Source organism: Colletotrichum siamense (assembly GCF_013390195.1).
Source record: "Colletotrichum siamense strain Cg363 chromosome Unknown KSG_Cg363_contig01, whole genome shotgun sequence".
NCBI lineage: Eukaryota > Fungi > Ascomycota > Sordariomycetes > Glomerellales > Glomerellaceae > Colletotrichum > Colletotrichum siamense.
In genome coordinates this window covers 2,296,413-2,316,832 of record NW_023501014.1, presented here as the reverse complement: position 1 = coordinate 2,316,832, position 20,420 = coordinate 2,296,413, and the positions used below count along the sequence as shown (strand labels likewise).

The 20,420-nt window shown below is 54.3% G+C and overlaps 4 protein-coding genes across 4 annotated transcripts; all 4 read right to left on the bottom strand.

Annotated features, from left to right (window-relative positions):
- Nucleotides 1-1,087: 1,087 nt before the first annotated feature.
- Nucleotides 1,088-4,045, bottom strand: kif11 (Kinesin-related protein 11; the record flags this gene model as incomplete). The annotated part of the gene is made up of 2 exons (XM_036632426.1): nt 1,088-3,243; nt 3,295-4,045. 2 exons carry the CDS (start codon nt 4,043-4,045, stop codon nt 1,088-1,090), a joined length of 2,907 nt encoding a protein of 968 aa, XP_036501862.1.
- A 6,124-nt stretch (nt 4,046-10,169) lies between these two features.
- CGCS363_v000576 (uncharacterized protein) lies at nt 10,170-11,363 on the bottom strand (the record flags this gene model as incomplete). The annotated part of the gene is made up of 1 exon (XM_036632425.1): nt 10,170-11,363. The coding sequence occupies one exon, from the start codon at nt 11,361-11,363 to the stop codon at nt 10,170-10,172; it is 1,194 nt and encodes a 397-aa protein (XP_036501861.1).
- A 1,135-nt stretch (nt 11,364-12,498) lies between these two features.
- On the bottom strand, nt 12,499-13,950 carry CGCS363_v000575 (uncharacterized protein; the record flags this gene model as incomplete). Its single annotated transcript, XM_036632424.1, has 1 exon — nt 12,499-13,950. One exon carries the CDS (start codon nt 13,948-13,950, stop codon nt 12,499-12,501), a length of 1,452 nt encoding a protein of 483 aa, XP_036501864.1.
- A 1,618-nt stretch (nt 13,951-15,568) lies between these two features.
- Nucleotides 15,569-19,140, bottom strand: CGCS363_v000574 (Uncharacterized protein; the record flags this gene model as incomplete). The annotated part of the gene is made up of 6 exons (XM_036632423.1): nt 15,569-16,771; nt 16,823-17,256; nt 17,309-17,855; nt 17,908-18,050; nt 18,102-18,866; nt 18,984-19,140. The coding sequence occupies 6 exons, from the start codon at nt 19,138-19,140 to the stop codon at nt 15,569-15,571; spliced, it is 3,249 nt and encodes a 1,082-aa protein (XP_036501863.1).
- Between the last annotated feature and the right edge of the window lie 1,280 nt (nt 19,141-20,420).

Sequence of the window (20,420 nt, the reverse complement as noted above, 5' to 3'; positions counted from 1 at the left end):
TGCCCCCCTAAAAAGCCGTTCGAACTTCGGCTCAGGCTCCCTCCTCTTCACTTCGTTCCAAACCGCGGTCCTGGGAACGGTCCCAAAGTCTGTTTGTTCCGTCCAAAGCTTCTTTCCTCGCCCTTGAATTATGATTGCCGTCCGTGGTTCAGTTTAGTCAAGTCCAACCGCCGCCACAATCTTGATCTGCGCCAGACTGTCATCTCAGAGCGTCAGCCCCCTTTTTTGCTTGAACTCCTATCACGAACTGGCCCGGGGGAGAGCTGAGTGAGCGGTTGTTCCTTCCGATGCGGTCATGGATTGGTGGTGGGATTCGAACCGAGGGGGTGTGGTGTCTCGTCAGCCGATTCGCGTGCCTCCAAACGGAATTATGGTCACAAACAAACAACAGTAAGCAAACGACAGGCTGAACACCACTCTGCCGTGGACACTATGGGATGCAAGATCCCGAGCTGAAGACTCGGCATATTCCCATCTGGATAATGATTCGTCACTGACCTGGCGACCCGAGTATCTTACACGTATCCAGCCGTGTAGATCAGAGACACACCTCAAACTGCCGTCAATAGAAAGGGAAGCTGCGTGTGATAGATCATAGTCTTCTCTTTTTTCGTCGCTCCTCGTCCCGTAATTAGCTAGCTGACCAGGCCTGCTTTCTGATGTACATGATCCATCACAATCATCTGCCCAATATTAAAAGCCATTGACAGACCTCGTCGCTTTTTCCGCCGCCCGTAAAACTCTTCCGTCCAAATGATAACCTGATCCCGATGCTCCGAAGTTGCACGGTTCGATCGTGACAAGAAATTCATCAGTCCTTCCTCCTGCCCGTATCAATACGCTAATAAAACAGGCCGATAGGTAAGGCTGGTTCCGAAAAAAAAAGAACGAGGCATAATCCGCCTCTTCAACCATTGGCCATGGCGAAAGAAAGTTGTCGGGTATAAGAAGAAAACCAATATTGGGTCAGTGGTAAACCCATCCTGAACGCCTTTCCTTGCCTTCGTGAGGCGCCCTGTATGAGGCCCAAAACTACCCCGTCCTCACAACACAAAAGACTTAACCAGCAACGTCCCACAGCATTTCCTCACGCCTGCACTGCTGATGCCCTGTTGCCATCATCGAATGACGCCGTCTTCCTGAGCGGCTCCATCTTCAGAGAGTTCTCCGGGTGACTCTCGAGTTTGCGATCACTGGCAACTCGGACACTGCCTCTCACGCCTCTGACAAGGTGACCAGTCTCCACACGGTCCTGGATCATCTCGTCCAGGATCTGATTCACCTCATCAACGCTTTTTGTACGGGTGCGAGGGTTTGTCAGAGAGTTCGAACGAGCTGTGAGGGAGTTTGAGCGGCCGGCCAAGGTATTCGAAGGTGCTGGGGGCGGGTTGATTGTTGGTGGTGGGCTGTGCTCGTACAGAGCAGATGTTCGTCCGTCCATAGCACCCTCTGCCACCTCTCGAGATCGAGCGGCAGAGCGTAACGCTGCCAGCATGCGATCCTTGTCATCTAGCCGAGCTCTCAGCTCAGCAATTTCGGCGTCCTTCTCTCTCAACAACGTCGACACACTATGGTCTTCGCCCACCATGATGCCCTTATTAGGAGTAGAGAAGCCAACCGATGTCCTAGAAGAGCTGGCCCGTCGTGCCTGCATCAATCTCTTCTCGAGCGTCTGGATGTACCTCGTCTTGTCCGCAAGATCGGCCTGCAAGGCGCGGTTCTGTGCTGTCAATGAGGCACTACCATCACCGTACTCGCCAACGCTGTCGTCATCCGTCATTACTCCGCCTCCTTCACCGCTGGACAGCCGCTGGCCTCCACTCGACCGTCCGCTTGATCGACGGCCGATAGTTGACGATGCCGATGTCATTGATGCGGTTCTCTCGAGTATCGGTCTGCCGCTGACTGAAGTGGCCAATGACGACCGGACGGAGGCCATGGACGATCTCGTGTGGATGCCCAAGGCGCTGTAGGACCCGCTCGCGTTGACGCCAATTGATTTGGAACTCAAGATCAGACGGTTAAGGTGATCGATCCGTTCTTTCAATGCTGTACGGGCCAGTTGCATTTCGAGCATTTGCTCTTCATGCCGATGCTCAGCCTCCAATTCCCGGGCCTTCTCTTCCTCAGCGTCTCGTTCCTTTTCTGCCTCGGCGTGTTTCGCGTTTTTCTCCTTGGCTTGTGTGTCCAATTGTTGCCTCAGCTCTAGGATCTCCATGCGATACCGTTCCAGCAAGACTCTGGCGCCGCCGTCACCCCCTGCGCCGAGCGCTTCCTCGGCTTTCTTCGCATGGCTCACAATATTGTTCTTCGCTCTTGAGGCGAATTTCAGTGTGTTGATGGTTTCCGAGGTATGAGAGTTGGAGGATGCTGCGCTGCCGGCTGCGCCAATCTGGATCGTGCAGAGGATACTGACCAGAGACCCGCCCGATAAAGCCCCTTGCAGAAGTCTAGTCAGCTTGCTGTCTCGGTATGGCAAGTGTTTTCCATCTTTGTCGGCAGCCTTTCCGTCCTTGTCCTTGTGCTCGGAGAGTTTCGAGATGACGGTGCCCAACGTCAGCAAACTCTTGTTGATGTGTGAACCTTCAGTTCGTCGTTCCTTGGACTCGGCAGCCTTTTCGGATCCTGCAAGATCGATCAAGCTAAGTGTCGAGACACGCACGCCCCCGGGCAGCATTCCAGATCTTTTACTGTCGCCACCTCCAGGGTTCCCTGGTATCCGCTCTCGGCTCTCCACCACAATCTGGACCACCGCATGACTTCGAGAGCTGCGCGCATTGAATTGGGTACTAGCTGTCCGCCGCGCTTGGTCTCCACGAGCAATCACTCTCAGAAGCTGGGTTGGGCTCTGAACGATTTCTTCCTTCAAAGGGCTGGCGTAGACTCCGCGTTTACTGTCCTCACGCAGCTTGATCTCTTCTTGCCCACCGTTGGCCCCAGCGCCGGGTCCAGTGGACATGCTGAGGAGGTCGTGGATTTTCTCGTTGTAGATTTCCAGATAGCTGACGCGAAGAAGAAATTCGCGTGACGGTGTTTCCCTGATGTAGGAGAAAATGTCGGTAATCGCAAGCGGAATGACACCAGGCGAAGAGGCTGTTCCTTGCATCGAGAAGGTCTTTCCGGTACCAGTCATACCATAGGCAAAAACGGTTCCATGATAGCCTTCCATCACTCGGCGTACCAAGCGCTTAGCAATACAGTCGTATACGCGGCTGTTGTCATCGTGTGTCGTGAATACATTATCTTTCAACCACTGTCAGAACCGGCTCTAAATATCGAAGGAGAGAACCTTACCGTAGAAATAATCACCGCCCTCTTTTCCTCGATACGCAACGAGAGACTTGCGTCCATCAACCATCCACTCGCCCTCGGTCTTGCTGTTTTCATTGCCGCCAGCGTCTGGACGCACTCTTACGCTGACTATAACATTACCTTTGCCGTCCAGCTTAGAGCCTCTTTTGTCACTGAAGGCGTCAGATGAGGACTTGGCCGTTGCTCCATCAATAGGGTCATCATACGTCGTCGCGGAAGTTGAGTAAGAATCCTGTGCTGAGGAGCTCCTGCTTTGAGGCGGTGATGATACACTGATGAGGCCGTCTGACATGCGCACACTTGCGCTTGATATCGATTTCCCCTCGGCATTGTTGTTCAGCAGGCTCGGGGCGCCGTTGCTCAAATGGGAGTAGTTTGACGCGATAGAGCCCTTTGATTTGCGTGTTGAATTCCGCGAGGAGTCAGCACCAAGTGGACTCGGGGGAAGGCTATTGACGCGATTGTCGCCTCGTGGTGGCTGGGGGAACGAGTTAATGCTCACTGTCTTGCGCAATGTCTTTATTGAAGAATTGCTCATGGCAGAGACCGCACGCGGTTGCGGGAGTGCTGATGTGGGAGCGGGGGTCGTGGGAGGGAGGAACGCCGAAGAGGAAGAAGGGGCGCGAAGGCCGCTCTTCGGGTTGGGTGTCGACGGGCTAGATTTTGATGCCGGCGTCGGAAGGTTTCCAGTGCTTTTCCTCGTCTTTGGGACTGGGAGAGCTGGTAGAGCCATGGTCGGCGGGCCGTTTGAAGGCCTCGCTGGCCTCGGGAGCGTCGTCGCCATTCCGTACAGAAAACGAGAGTGGGAGCTAGTTGTCCTGCAAAACAACAATAGACCCGAAGTTGGGCGAGACGCCTTCTAGTTTGTCGGAAACAAGCAGGAAGTTGGTCGGTCCATGAACACGGGAGCGTAAAGGGGGGATTGGTCGTCGGGAGGCCGATTACGTCGATAACGAGGGACCTCTTCGCGTGGGTTGAATTCGTCCCAAGGCCGAAAGCGTCGACGGGGGGGCTGGCCTGCGAGTGGCTGGTATCCCGGCACGTTGGACACTTTCGAGAACCAGGGACGTATGAAACGTTATTATGCGTTGAGGGTGTGCTGGGTGACGTGGGAGCTTTTCATCGGATTTCGAGGTTATTGCTGGTAAGTAAACTTGTCAGTGCACCGGGATAATGACAATCATAGCGGCGGGCACGGGAGTCAAGCATGACATGCAGATTGACCAGCGACGAGGGCGATCCCATGAGGCGGGTGGTGGCAGGGAAGGGGGGAGAAAAGCAAACTTACGAGATCGTAGTGGGTGGCTGGTTGAGCGGTATTTCTCGTGTTGTTTGTTTGTGGGCCGAAGAGGATGATGAGGAGGAAGAGATGCCAACGACGAGACTTTTTGGGGGTTGTCCCTGGATAGGAGCCAGCTCGTGTATGTCTTGCGGAGTATTCCTTGCTGCAGTGCCGAGCCTGTCGCCTCTACGCGGCAGCGGTACTGAGGGAAAACGAAGGTCTGACTCTGGTGGGTTCTTGGTCGAGCTGTATTCCTTGCGCTAGCGGGCGGCGTACAGCGTGGGCTTTCTTTTTCGTCCGGCTTGCGAGCACGGTGCCTCTAGTGCCTCGCGCAGCTAAAGTCGCAGGACTGGGATGGCGACGGGTACTCAGATTGGGCGGCAGGTCGGGGAAACTCAAAAATTGGACGCGGGAGGGAGGGAGGGGGCAGTTTCGTCCAGTGGAAATGTTTCGACGGCAGCGCTGGGCTTGGGGTAGACGAGCGCGGATTCGCTGGGAGCCGTGGAGTCTGAGCTTCGAGAAAGCGAGAAACACGTTTGCGTGCGGTATAGAGTTAAAAGAGTTGGGGGAGACACGGTATGGAATTCGGCCGGGACGGCTGGACGGGAATTGAATTTGCGGGAAGTCTGATCCTTGAGATGTGAAGATTTCGGTACGAGGCGATGCGATCCGATGCTTTGTGGAAAGGCGAGATCCGGGTCTCGAGCGACGGGAATGTTTGGGCTTGGCGGAGAGAGCAAGAGTTGCCGGCGAAAGCGAAGAATGGGAGAAACAAGCCAGGAAATCCGACTGGCGAGAGAATAGCGTGGCGAAGGTTCTGAATGTCGGCGACTGAGACCGGGAACCGTGTATGCAAAGACGAAGAAAGATAGAGCAAGAGCGTGCGCCTCTCTTTTTTTTTTCCCCGGGCGCGTTTTGAGTATGCGTATGACAGGCGAGATGAAAAGGAGTGTTGGGTCGGTGAAATGGAGAAACTGAGAGAGAATGTGGTGATGAAAAGTGCGTTTCGGTGCGATTAGTGTCGTCGACGGTAAGGCCGCGTAGCGGGAAAAGGGTCGTTTGGTGTCCAAGAGGTGAAGAGCAAAGCTGGGTGGCTGATTATTAGATTCGTCGGGGGAGTTGGGAGCGATATGGGACCCCGACGTTAGGTTCGGGATCGAGGCCTGGGCTGTTCCTTTCCCTATTCCTGTTCCTGTTGGCAGCAGGTCTTTTCCGTGTTAGGCGCGTTGTTGGTTGTTCAGACTTTGGGAGCATGGATGGGGGGAAGCCGAGGAGCAGCAGCAAGTGCAAAGTGTGAGGAACGGATAGGATAGGATAGGTAAGGTGAGGTACTCCGTAGTGTGGTGCGCATGCCACTCTCCACGTCCCTCTTTCTCTCTCTTCCTCGTCTCCCCAGCGCTGCTCCTTTCCTTTCACGGGACTGGCTGCAGTCTAGAAGAGGGAGGTAACAGCGGACGTGGGTGTGGACTGCGGGCTGTGGACTGTGGATTGTGGCCCGGCATGCACACTGCAGCGCAAATGCAAGTGGTGTGGGTACGTACCGTTTTTTTCCCTTTGCTTTTTCAGGACGGGAGCTTGTGAGACCCCACTAAAAGTTGTGCGTGGGATATGCCGACAACGGGTACGGAAGAGGCACTGAATTGCGCAATACAAGCTATCAATCAACCCGATGAATAAAACTGGCGATCCTTGGTATCAGCGCCGATTAAGGACGGGCATCAACGAGGTACATTGATGGAGAGAAACAAAATATCAGGCTGGGGCAGCAGCAGCCAGAGCACAGCAAGCGTTCCGAAAAGCGAAGGGAGCGCGGCGCAGGAGGCAAGAAAAAAAAGAGGAGATGATGTTTGTGTTAAGAGAGAGACAGGCCAAAAAGGGGATCAGAGGGATAATTGGGAGAGATTTTTCCCTTCTGCTCGCCGTCCCCTGCTCTCGCTGCCATGCCAGTTGCCAATACCAACGCACTTTGGGCGAGACTTGCGTTGCTCATCTCTCTGCTCGTGTCATTCCCTCCACTGATGTGTCTCTCTTCCTTCTGCTTTCCCCCGGCTAGTATTCGTCGATTCGCCGAGCCACTGTTGGTCAATTACCTTAGATTGTGTTGCTCCTACTCTGCATCCGTATGCACCCTCCACTTTGCGATTGCAAGTGCAACGTCGATTAAAAAGTCATCCAAGTCAGTCAGCATCCTCGACCAACACGGTTGGCGCCTTCTTCACAGGCCAGGGGGTACCTTTCCATTACCGCAATTATCGACGGCGAAATCTCTGTTCTCTCGGGTGCTCGTCGCCTCTCATCCACTGCTCCCTCAATAATGACTAGCCAGGGCTAATGGGGTCCGTTCAGTGCACCACTCATCGTCACTCCCACCCCAGAAAGTTTCCCTTGCTAGCCCGCCCATCGTCAAATTGGTACCCAGACTTTGGAGATTGTACCCCTGTCAATATCCCCTGCAAGGACCAGCGCTCAACTCAGGCACAGCAGGGGGTCAGTCTCTTTGCGGACTAGCCCCCATGTACGCGCCTCCTCGCCGTGCGATACAAGCATCCCAGGTAGCCGGCAAGTCGCGAGGCCCCTTTAATCGCGAAAGCCACGCATTCGCTTGGATCAAGCTACCAGCTAACGTCTCCCTTTTCTGCCAGAAGATAGCCCGCGTCGCCTTGCGGCCTGACTCCCTGCCGCTACTTGAAGTCCAGGTCCCGAGATACCTGCATCCCACAGGACCCCTGCTGTCAAATCCGAACTGGCTCACTCCTGGTCCAACGCTTGTGAGCTGCGAGCATGTCGCTCGTTGCTACGGACGGCACTTAAAATCCATCATCGGATCAACAATGAGAAGGACAGGGCAGCACGCACATGTGCCAGGCTCGTACAGTGTCGCACGCGTATGCAGGTGCGAGGTGCCGCGCAGCCAGCAAGCGTGGCTCAGCTGTCGTGAAATGGAATTGTCGTCGACGTCTCTCATCAGCCCAGCTTGCTTGCTGGCTCGTTCCACGCCGAGAAACAATACCGCCACATGTCTTTCGTCCATCTCTCTGGGTCTTGACAGCACGGAAGCCCGCCTCGCACATCGCCAGCAGCTGCGGCCTGCCTCGTGCCCCGAATGCTTGGCTTCGACCTCCACCCTCGGTGCTCTCTCCGACCCTCGACCCAAGGCATCCATGAACCAACCCACACAAGACCCTCGATGTCGATTAGGGAAAGCCAGTCGTCTGGCTCATCAACGATGACTCGACCCAGCAACTGGACAGAGCGCGCCAAATGGGAAGGCTGGGTTTCGCACTTAAAGTGCCAATCGTGGTCGCAATCAAACCAGGCCTGCGAATTGGCAGCAACATGCTTCCTACCCCCATATGGACGGACCACGCTGTAATTTCCGACGCCATCATATCACTACCTCATTCAGCCAACGCGCGCTCCCATCAACTCTACAAGTCCCATGTGTGGCGTGCCCGTGCACACAATCGCCCAGCATATCGCCCAGGCACACGCTCGTTAGCATCCGTCACCTTTCCTGCACCCGCACCAGGAGCCGGCTCCGGCAAGCTTCCTAGCACCACCCAGTGGTCCCAGAAGTCAAGAGAAGACACACACTGGCGTCCGAGTCTGTGTGACGACGAGCGTGCTAGCTGCAGCCTCGCCCACTCCCCGCCAGTTCCCATTCGTCGATACACAACCTCTCGACGTGACCCGGATCCAACAGTCTCTAGGGCCTCGGTCGTCACACCAATCCTGCCAGGCCCCTCGTTCGAATTGACCAATTGCTCTCTGGCCACTTGAAGATCTCTCCGCAGACTCATCTGTCTTGCCGCCTGATCGCAGCGCAAAAGATAACCGGTGACAGGACGGGTGGACAAGCGAGAACAAGAGCCAGCAACCCCGACACCGGGACAGTCTCGCCGAGCCGTGCTCTGTACCGTGTGTCCATGTCTCGTTGCGACGGTTGCCAGCTGCTGTTTGTCCATGATCCATCCCGTGCCTTCGCGATTCCGTCATCCGACGAACCTGGCACTTGGAGTTGCTGCATTCTCCGCAATCCCACGTCGCAGGACAGTAGCGCAAGTGCCTCACCATGGTTGTTAGCACCTTGGTCGGCTCACACAAAGCCCTCGGGAAAATTGTCTTCTACTAGGCCGTCTCTCGAAAGGCCAGGCCGTGGCCAAAGCTCACTTTACCTCAACTTCTGACGGGGGTTGAACGTATCCGCCCTTTGCATTGCAGCTCAAGTTGCTTTTTTCCCTTTCCAATTCGGGGTTTCAACGCGCAGACAAGCTGCATAGCCCGCCGTTTTGCAACGGTCAGGAAGCTTCGGAGCAGCCCCCGCGTGGTTTGGTCATCGCGTCGTTGACCTCGAGGTGGTCGATTAAGCCCCTGAGCTTGATCTCTGTTTGTTAATCCCGGCATACAAGCGTTTTGCGTTACATCCAACGTCAAACTCCTCCCCAGCAATCAGCCACCCCGAACCCCGACGTCGAATCGCTGCGCCTCTGTCCTCAGCACTTCGTTCGAGAAGTGTCTGATCTTTGAATGTCAAAGCTTTCAATGTCAACTCATCGACTACCCAAAACGACTACCTCAACATGCAGCACTAGTTGCAGACGTGCAAGCATCTGCCGTCGACGCCGTCTCCATTACGCCTCGGGTCCCATCTTACGAGAACTTCGATATTGCATCAAGACCAGTTGCGTGTTTGTACGATTCATTCGCTATGAGAACGAGCTAAACTCATGTAACTAGAAAACGACGGCGTGTATCGCGTCCTGCAGAGAGAGCCCCATAACCCGCACGATAAGGCTCGAGGTCTGTGATCTTGACAGGGCCACGCGAATCAGTGGAAAGAACAGATGAGAGGTGATTGACGTTCATGCTCTGCTCATGCTTTGGAGTGCTCCATGACTCGAAACTCTCGACCCTCGAAGTCACATTAAAAACAAAGCCGTTCTCGCCTAAATTTTGTGCCCTCCACGAAAGACGCTGCGACTGGGCGAAGCGTGGGAGATCAAACCGCAAACACCTGGGATTTACCTAGATCACCCTGGAGCCGCATCGCCACTTCGCTCTTACTGCGCGCTGTAAGTGTGACCCCTCACGGCTCTCACCACATTCCCGTGCTTGGCGACAGATGAAAGACAGGGAACCGGGGCTTTGAGGAAGACCTCATGAACAGGCTTCTTCCCCTTTTCCCGTTCCCACGTAATCATCACGGATTTGCCGCAGCTCGAGTGCACACACACACACACACACTGGCAGGGAACATGTCGGTCCTAAATCGGGAAACACACACACACAAATGTTGCCCTGACTCGATCCGCGTGCTTCAAATGTGTTCATGATTTCATTTTACTCTTGCAGACATCGGACTCGGATGAACATGCCGGAAGGCGGCCACAGCATCCCCGAGTGACGGTGTCGTGGTATGCTAAGCGATACCACAGGGCTTTGGCAGACAAGTTTCATCCGCAGCTCCTTTTTGCTGCCGTCTATGGACCGTTCGAGATTTGAAGGCTATCCGCGATCTTCATGGTATCAAGCTTAAAGTACCCCGCTCGCCGTTAACACATTCGGGCTCCCGGGGCTACAACAAACGGACTCCCCTACCTACGCTCCGTGTCTCGAAAACCTCAACCAGACCGGCCCCCATGGCTTCTTCCAAGACCCAGTTGAATTCCAATCCGTAAAACTCCTTCCACCTCTTCGTCCGTCCCGGCAATACTCCAGCAAACTCTCCCCTGGCCCTCCTTGCCAGGCGTGCCTCGTCACGAGCCACGCCACCTTCCCATCTCTCTCTTAGCATAGACACGGGCATCTCCCTAAATTGCGATTTGGACAGCAGTTTGCTCAGGTGTTCCACCGCGGCGGCAGTTAGCTTGAGAAAAGAGCCGTTCCCGGGGACCGCGATGGTGTAGTCGGGAGATGACGTGTCGGCGCGGGACAGCCGCGGTGCCCCTCCCCCACCACCCGCGGCGTGTATTGCTCCTTGCCCGCCCACGGCGTCAAAGGTGCCGGACGCTGCGCGGGACACCGCCTCGATACTCGTCAGGCTGGCGCGCACCTCCGGGCGCAAGTGAAGATTCATCAGTGGCGTGTTCACGTCCTGCGAGTGTATTTTCGCTGTGAGGAACCCTGCCCGCACCAAGGCATCAGCCTGCTTGTAACTGCAGGCAGCCCGCGGCATCGTCTGCGCCTGCGGGTTCTCCTTCAAAAAGCTCAGGAACATGGCCTGCGTCTCCCCGTCGAGCTCGGCGGACTGCGTGATCATCTCCTCTAACTCGGAAGACTGTATAAGCGCCTCGCCGAGCCCGCCGCGACGTTGCACGTAGATCTTGCGAACCACTCCGCCGCGCTGCAACTCTGCGACCTCGCGCTCCACCGCGGTGGGAGAGGCCAGCAGCGCATGGAGATGGGAGACGGTCACCAGCCCCGGCATGGCTTTACGGTAATTAAGCACCTCGGCGATGCGCGTAGAGTTCATGCCCGCCGCCTCTGCGGGGACCGGGCCGAACATGTTGTTGCGGGTGTACCTGATGGCCTGCACGACATCGCGGAGCGACATGTCCGTCGCAAGCGCCGCGACCAACCCGGCGTCGTCAAGCCTGTCATTGAAATAATCATTGCCACCGTCGTCAGAGTCTGCGTCAGGCGGCTGCTTCTTGTTCTTGCCCCCAGCCCTCGGACTGCTGGTGCCACCGTTCTTGCGAGGTGACGAGGCCGACGATTTTGGCTTTGCCTTTTTTACCCGGCCGCCGCCTAATATAGACCGTAGACTCATGTCTCTCTCTCTCTCTCTCTGTGTGTCTCTCCCGGGTGCTGCGCCGCGATCCGATCAGGACGGGATGCGATGGGATGGATCGAGAAAAAGCAAGATAAAAATGGACAAAAAGTTAGAAAAGGGTAGGAGGATGAGGTGAGGATATCCGGGACGCAGTCCGGCGGGGGGTTCCACTTCCGCTTTTAAAGGGCGGGTTGCGTCTGACGCCGCCGCAACGCAACGCACGCCCGCCCGCCTGCGCCTTTCCGGATGTCGATTCGGGTGGATCTTTGGGATGGGGTGGCAAATCCGACGACACGTCCTTTTTGGTCCGGGCGTTGGATTGTGATTGGATGGACCGTTAATCAGCGAGGACCGAACAAGATTCGCGGCTCCAAATTGATGTAGGATCGAAGGTATCGGCTGTTAGATTTGGGTATCATTGAACGAAAAGATGACAGCTTTTTTTTTCCCTTCCGGTTGGTGTCTGCGACCGGATTAAAGTTTTCATGACTGTCACGTTGGCTAAATTGTTATTCTTGGTAATACAGGAAAGAGTTGGGACGAAGGAAGAACACGGTACGGGCGCTTGCTGGAAAACCTTGGGACGAACATCAAACGAAACTCTGGGCGTTTGTCAACAGGAGCACGTGGACGGATGTTATCGAGGCTACTTGGCTTTTTTCGGTGCTTCGTGGCGGTTGGCTTGGTGATTTAAAGAAGGTATATTATTACACGGTCAATTGCGGAATGTCTAGCAATGCTGCTGAGTGCAGTCGCTAGCGAAAACGCATCGCTTCATGCCGGCAAGATGGCGTATCAAACTAGGAAATATTAGGGCCTGAACAGCTCGCGGCGTCGGAAAGATAAAAGAGTAATTCGGACCGATATTGCTTTCTGCTTAGCATGGCATAGAAGCCGGATGGCAAAACGCAGCCGAGGCATGGAAAGGAGGTAATATCACATAATAATATGATGCGTCCTTAACGACACTGATAATCTGGGCACTCTGCAGGTCACCATCGGCAAGTGAAAGCCGGATTGACAATGCCGAACGTAGCAATACTAGCCTTTGTTCGTTGTAAGATTTACGGGATATTTTGGGACATTTGAAGACCTTGAGGCATTCGGGCATTCATAAACCATGATTAATGTCCTATTCGCAGAGAGTAGCCTCCAAACCACACTCCCTCATATCCTCCAGGATCCATTCCATCGGCGTAACATAAGTCACGTTCGTCCAACGATCCTCCAAGTCCCACATAGACCCCGCCGTCACTATCCCGGCGACGCGCCCGTTGAGATCCCAAGCACAAGCACCAGAGTCACCCGCGATGCCGAAGCTCGACGTGGGAGAAAAATTGAGGTACTGTCCATCTCGGCTCAAGACACAGATCGTCAGGGATATCAGGTCATCGTCTTCATCGAGCTCAGTCTCATCTCCTGTTGTTCCTTGGGGAGACTTGGGCCGGTGAAGAATCGACAGGGCCTGGTTCGCGATACCAAAAGTTAAGCCCGAGCCGTGCCCGACTTTGGCTAGGCAGATTGCGCCATGAAGCGTGGGATCTGTCCATTCTTCTGGCTCTTGTATGCTTGCAACTGGCGTGACGCCCCGTAAGGTGTAAATACCATGATCCGGACGCGGGTCGAAAGAGAAGTTCCCGCTCGCGTTGCTCCATCCTTGGCTTTGGTACTTACGACTGTACCCGTGTTCCACGTCATACCCGATCGGCACTTGGTTCTTGATAGCATCTAAAGGTCGTTCATGCTTGTCGACGTCGAGCTTGATGAGCGCCCAATCTGTCGCTCTGCCACTTGAGCCTTGTCTTGTGTAAGCAAGATGGCCGAATGTCCTGGACTCGACGGTGCTTCGGGCGTTGTAAGATCTAAGCATTCCTTCGTCGGCTGCGGGATCACCCCAATGGGATTTCTGTTTGCTTGCTAGACGGTGAGCGAAATACTTCACCTCGGTTTCATAATCGATCCCTGGTTGCACAATAGCTTCACAACTTTGCCGAACCTTCTTCGAGCCAGAGCCCTCCGGTTCTTGGGTTGAAGACGAGACTACATGCCGGCAAGTCAGGGCGCAGACTGACGATGTCTCCACGCCGTTCTCGACAGTCTTGACTCGGAGATAAGGGCCTTTGGTGCCTTGCTTTCCCTGCTGATCAGATTTGGCTATAGTGGCACCGACCAGGTCAGTCAGGTTGTAGCTCGCCTTCCACAGATTGCCTGCGTCGACAACTGTTGAAGGTGGCTGTAGCTTGCTTAGTGGAACCACTTGTGACTCTTTCACCTCGCAAGACACGTCGGTGATTCCATGATCGAACAGTGTGACCACACATCTATCAGCAAACTGTCGTGCCTCTTCTGGCGTCGTGCTGCCAGGCTCGACGGAGACGAAGAGAATCGCCGGGGCATCTTTTTTGCCCTCGTATCCGCATCGGAGTATATCGACTGAAGTCCAGTTTGCCCCTTTGAGTTTGCTCACAACCTGGGACCTCAAAGAGGAGGCGTTGTCGTCATTGTTCCATTTCTCGAGAATGGGGTGGCAGCCGATCGGCATCAGAAACTTGTGTTCTACTGATGGAGGGTATCCCGAGTCCATGTTGTTGATTGGCGGGTTCCAAGTAGGATCGGGGGATCTGGCCAAGAACGTCGGGTTCGATGGCAAGCCTTTGTAATAATGTCTTCTCCGATCTTTGAGTATCCATCTGCGATAGTCTTCCAGTCTTCGGGGAGCTACCTCGCCCAATTCGCATTACACGTCAGGAAAGCCATGCTGGTCCAGTATCTCCTGGCAGCGAAGAACGGCGGCATTTCCCTGCTCCCAATCGAACGAGCCCCCTTCGACCCAAATGGACACGACGAGGACCAGGTCTTTGGTTTCACAGTTGCGTGGGCCCACTCGAAAAACATGAATACCGGACCACTGCAGTCCTTTGAGCGTGCTCATGATCTGGGACAGCGCGTCTTCTGGATCTTTACCACATTTGTTCCAATAATCAACGAAGGGGTGTTCGCTGCCTGTGGTCGTATACTCCCTCCTTCCATTGATCCTCGGTACTGTGGACCCCTGAGATGTAAGCTTGGTGCTCGAAGAGCAGTCATCAGCATTACGCTCTTCAGTCTTGGGTATATCTCCAGGCTCCATCGTGTACGGTTTCTTTTGAATGGTTGCTGAATAGAGCTGACTGTTCAGTTTCTGTTCAGTAAAAGCGTCTTCGTATCCAAGGCCTGGGATGGTGGTGAGATGTGCAGGTGGCTGAAGTAGGAAGCCTTTATTTTTGCGCTTCCTATATTATGTTTGAACTGGAGATCGGAGATGATTGGTGCAGCAGTGAGGAACCTTTTTTTTCTCAGCTTGATGAACGGCGTAGAGTCACATGGAATGCACTACCATGAAATATTTTTGCCCACAAAGCCTAAATCTCTCAAGGTGGAAGAGTGCTGAAAACTCGCTGAAGCTTAAAGAATATTCAAATCACCCTATTGTTCCAGTACGTAGCATGCTGTCCATTCGATGCCTCGCCAAAATTGCCTCTTATCGATTGTAGTAGGCTGGCCGGTTCTGGGCATCTCACCTAGCTAAATTTGTAAACACGACGGGTCCACGATCCGATCTGGAGCCGGTTGAGATACCTGTGCAGAAGGCGGAATAATCGTCAGTTAATACATAACACAGAATTTCCCGTTTCTGTAGACTAGGTGCATGACTTCTGGATGCCTTTTGTGCTAGGGAAACATGGAAAAACACTCACACATACAGGAAGACCTTTGCTATTCGGACAGACAGGGACAACAGGGTCGATCAAGGAGATACCGCCAAGGACAATAGAACAGCCAACAGGTTTGTTGAAGTACGAGTTTTTCTTAGCCCAAATATCCCCACGGACGGCAAAATGTCACCACAAGAACAGGAACACCTTGGCGCTGAGTTAATCGAGATCATGTTATCAAACATTTCACATATTCGAAGCCAACAAAGCAGATGTAATTGAGCTTGTCATTTTCCAAACTTCACCCGCTGTCGGAGAGTATGGCCACCTCTCATGTCTAACATAGATAGGTACTTTTTCTGCTACTTTTGAAAAAAAAAGAGCGCCTCGCTTATGATGACTTCCCAAGTCCAACCCCCTTTTTGACATCCTGGTTTTTTTTGTATCCATACGAACTCCAGCCGATAGTAGTAGTAGTCAAGAAAATTTGTGTGAGCACACGTCCCCTTATCCCGCCATAGTCAGGATGTACGACGTAATAGACGTCATACGCTCGCTCGTCAGTTTCAGCGACATTCTGAGCAACTCCTGCGCGACGTCCGGCTGGTCTTTCTGCAGCCGCTCCCATCCCTCCTTGTCCATCCTCCATACCACGCAATCCCTGTCCACAGTGACCGTAGCTGTACGGTCCGTCTCCGAGAAGAAGGGAAGCTCGCCGCACGTTGTACCGGCGACGATGCTCTCCGTCAGTGAGCCTTGGGGCAGGTCGTAATCACAGCGAAGAATGCCATGCTCAACCAGGTAAAAGCCCTTTGCGACTTCACCTCTCTTGAACAGGACGGTGCCTGCCCTGTACTCCTTCTTGACAAAGTAGCCAACAGCTCTGAACCAGAAGTCTTCGTTCTTCTCACTCAAGCCCTGGAAAATTTGCAACATCAGTCGCAGCGGTTCCTTAAAGCTCTGCCACCTAGTCGTCCCCAAAGGTTCTGTGTTCGCCAATGCATTTCTCGCCGCCTCGTGGAGCTGGTTACGTCTCGGCGAGTTGATGACGATGTCGAAGGATCCTCCATCTGACTTCGCCGCTGGTACGTCGAGGTTGGCCGTTGGTGCGTGGCGGTTATTCTTGCGAAGCTCTTGCTGGCTTGCGTATAGCGTCTTGAGAAGCTCGTTCTCGCAGCTCTCGAGGGCCGAGTTGAGGTCTGGCAGCAGCGTGACTTCGATGTCGTCATCTCCTAGTAGTCCCACCTGCCTCAAGTTTCTGCCAACTTCACTCTCCGCATCCTTCCCGCTGATAACAAGAATGATGCCCTTGTTGTCAAGCAATCTGCTGATGGTATTGAAAGCCTCACCAGCAGAGTAGTCCAGGCCTGTAACATGGTACAGGTCGAGGATGAGGTATTTGATGGGCCTCTCAGCAAAGGCTCCGTCGTCGATGAGAGCTCGAATTTTCTCTTCGACGCTGACCACAGTGCCAAAGAAGAGGAAGCCTGTGAGCTTGACGATGTATATTTGTCGACGAACTTCCTGCAGGTAATGGTGCTGCGAGGGGTTTCTGCGCACGGTGGAGCCGACGATCTCGCCCGTGTAGCTTGCTCGCACCGCAGGAACCCTCGATGTCTGAAAGATCAAGGAGACAAACGCTAGTATGATACCCACACCGATACCGATGACAAAGTCGTAGATGCCCATAACGAGGACAATGACGATCACCTGGAAATCATCAGCTTGTTTCTAAAAAACCTAAATCAAGTAGTAACTTACCGTGAGATATTCTGCCAGCTTCAGCTTCTTCCTCGGAAGCCAAACAGCCTCGAGAAGAAGCTCAAATCCCAGGTCAAAAATCAGAGTGCCGACCATCATGATGGGAATGAAGCCTATGATCTTCGGCCCGACAATCATCACACCAAAGGTCAAAGCAGCCAGCATGATACCGGCGAGCCTGCTGTCTCCTCCGGAACGCATGAAGAAAACAGTGTTGGCATAGACGAGGTAGTTTTGGATGCTACCAGCGAGGCCAGAGATGAAGTTGGAAGCGCCGTGAAGCTTCAGCTCGCGATCGAGATCAGCGTTATCTTCGCCTGTCTGCAGCGCAAGGGCCGGGACGTTGATGGGGACATGTAGAATGCCGAAGAAAGTAAGGGCAAGCATGGCGGGAATACACTCCAGCACAGCATCCCATTCGACAAGGTGAAATTCTGAGACATTTGTTAGCGACCGTCCGGATCAGAGAGGGCAGACTAAACGTACTGTACAGCGTATAGAAGTACCACCACGGCTCATCAGCCGGGGGGCCTTCAAAGATCCAGCCATGATCACGGAGGGAATCTGGCTCGAGCGCGTCCAAAGAAAATACAAAGAAGTAGAAGACAATCGGAATGGAAATGATGTACAGCGGCAAGAAGTACTTTGACGCTCCCTTGGCCTGGCTGTAGAAGAGGATTATGGCCAGGATGAGGGGGGTTACCCAGAGAGGAATTGTATCGGTCTGGAAGAGCTTGTGGAGGGTATCGAGGTCGTATTCGAGGCTACCGTCCATGCGGGCTGACACCTCGAAGCCTGTAGCAACCAGGAACCAGCCAACACCGCCGATGCAGCCAATCAGAATGTGGCGCGGGATGAAGCCAACCATGTACCCGAAGTTGAACTTGCCCATGAGGTAGAAGACAGTTCCTGTCATCATTGAGCTAATCGCATAAGAGACGATAGTCGTCGCGATCACAGCATCAGGCTGATCCTGGCCAATGTGGTTGGTGATCGTTTCGGCCATGTTGTGGAAGAATGGCACGACTTCGATCTGAGGTTCTGTTAATCAAGTCTTGGCATTTGGTCGAAGTGGTTCTACTTACAAGTTCGGAGCCAACACCACCCTTGAAAATACTGCCAAATGAAAACGTCAATTGCGAGACAATGGTGCTGACATAGAAGATCGAAATGCCAGCCGAGCCGAGACCGGCAAAAATAGGCTTGCCAAGAGGGAAGAGAATCATGCCTGTAACAGTCAGTTAAGTTTGTACTCCAACTTGACTTACACCAGACTTACCGTAAGACAAAGCATCGAGTACATTCAGCAACAAACCCACAATGACAGCGGGCAAACACGACACTGGCGCAACCACGGCATTCTGCCATAGAACTTTGCGATCCCAAATTTTGGGGCTTGTCGCGATTTGGACGCCATGGACAATGTGATCCTCGACGTTGACCGTCAGGTCCTTCAAGCCTCGGAACCAATGCTTTTTGGGCATTTGTTTTTGTCCCTCAACGTCGACCCCATTGGTGCTCCCATCTGTGCTGAAGCTGTCGGAGGATAGCCTCGGTATCAACGGGGTGCGCTCGGTCGGTTCCTCCACAACAGCCTCGTACAAACGCTGCACCTCCGGCTCCGGCTCGGGTCTTTCTCTGGACGGCGATCGCTTCGGCTTCGGTTCATCGACTTCCGAGTGGGACTGCTGGGAGTGAGGTCGAGCGTCAGGAGAGGGTTCGCGGTGCGATTGCGGCGGTGATCTCTTCAGCAAGCTCGTCAGGATTGAGGGGCCGTCCTCGGGAATTTCCTCCTCCCCTTCCTCTGGCGATGCCGGCTCAGAAACCTCCTGAATGGTATCGGAGCTGGTGACGTGCGCGCTTCCCACATCATCCTCCTCGTTGTCTGAAATGGCGGTCTCTCGCGCGAGTTGTGAATTCTGGGAGCGTTGGCGGGAGAGGAACGCCGGGCTCTGGCCCGTCTTCTTGTCCGATAGGAGGTACGAGGCGAGCTCTGCCGTATCTTCGCGAACGCTGCGGGCGTACTGGGCACTGTCGACGGGAGCTGGCGATCAAGAGTTAGCTGTGGCGTCGGGTATGAAGATCGCGCCGGCCGGGGGTTGCTTGCCTAGGTGGTCCCTCAAGGTGCCGTGAATGAAGGAGCGAATAGGCTCTCGGTGACTCGAAACGGAGGACGACAGTCTGTCTGCGCTGGCCAGCTGGGAGTTGCGACCAGGACTAAGAAGCGGATTCTCGGGGTTGGTCTCGTTGTTCCTCTGGGAGCTCAGCGAGGAAGCTCGTCTCCTCCACGGAGAGAAGCCAAAGTTGGGAGAAGACATGGCTGGCTGGGTTTATAGTTCTCGGCGGCGGTAGAGGGCGGGAACGGGAGGCGCCGTAGGTTCGCCGGAGCACCAGTCTACGGGTGCCAATTGTCGGAGAACCAGGCCAATGGCTGGGCGGTCGGTCGTTGCAGGTTTTAGCTGGACTTCATGGGAAAAGCTGGGAAGCTCGAGCTCGCGATGCTTTGGGTGGGCGCAAAGAAAGGAGGAGCGTAAAAAGGGTTGGCGGCGTCGGCGCTGATAAGAGATGGGGAAGTGTATTACACGACGGGCTGTGGGCGGGACTGGATCTACAAAGTAGAGACAAGGATGTCCCGTCTAGTTTTTTCTGTGGTGTTGGTCTGGGTGCGATATGCTGAGGAGCAGCTGAAGTGCCAGAGGCTAAAACAAAACGCTAGATAGATAGGAATACCCGCTTGATGGAACGTGCGGGTGGATGACGAGAGGGGAATCGGAGATGGGCAGATTGGAGAAGAGAGAATAGAGTGTCCGTGGGAGGAGAGAAGCTAGGAAAGGGACTGGACGGACGGATGGGCGGAAGAGCGAGCGAGCGAGCGGCGAGAGCGACAGTCATCAGTCTGGTCTGTGGTGGTCGAAGCTGTCGTCAACATGGCGCGCGCGCACCTCACTCACACACACACTCACACTCACTTGCGCTCACTTGACTTGCGTAGCAGCAGCAGCATCAGCGATGCAAAGCACTGCAGAGAATTTAGACGAACCTTGAACCAGGTCAAATTTGCATTTTGCATGTGGCTCTTCGCCCCTCACTAGCGCCTCTTCTGCGGCCTAACAGTCATGGTACCGCTGTAGGCCAATGTACTCTGTACCGTACCTATCTGGGCCGCACAAGGGAAGCCTAGCGCGCACCCTCGCAGTTTCTAGCGGACATTCCGTGGCCACAGGAGCCCACCAGAAGGTCTCATCTACCAAACATCTACCGCAGCCAGTTCCATTCTGTTGCCGCAGGCTGGAAGTGAGTTGAATGAGGTGCGAACCAAGCCTGCGTGCTCGCGTCGCACTACGTAACCGTACCAAAACATGCAGTGCATCCATGTCGATGACCACTTACAGCCGCTGCGGGCACTCAGTGGGCAACGTGGGCAGCATGTCAGTCCCAGTGGAAGACTGCACCAGACACTGAGCCAGCACCAGGCGCAGTGTCACCTTTCACCTCACGTTGGGGCCCACTTCGGATCCAGGATTTTGCCTTTCGCTCTCCGGAAGCCAGGCCCTGCGGCACCACTTGCAATCCTCCATCACCATTGGAAGTTGACTGA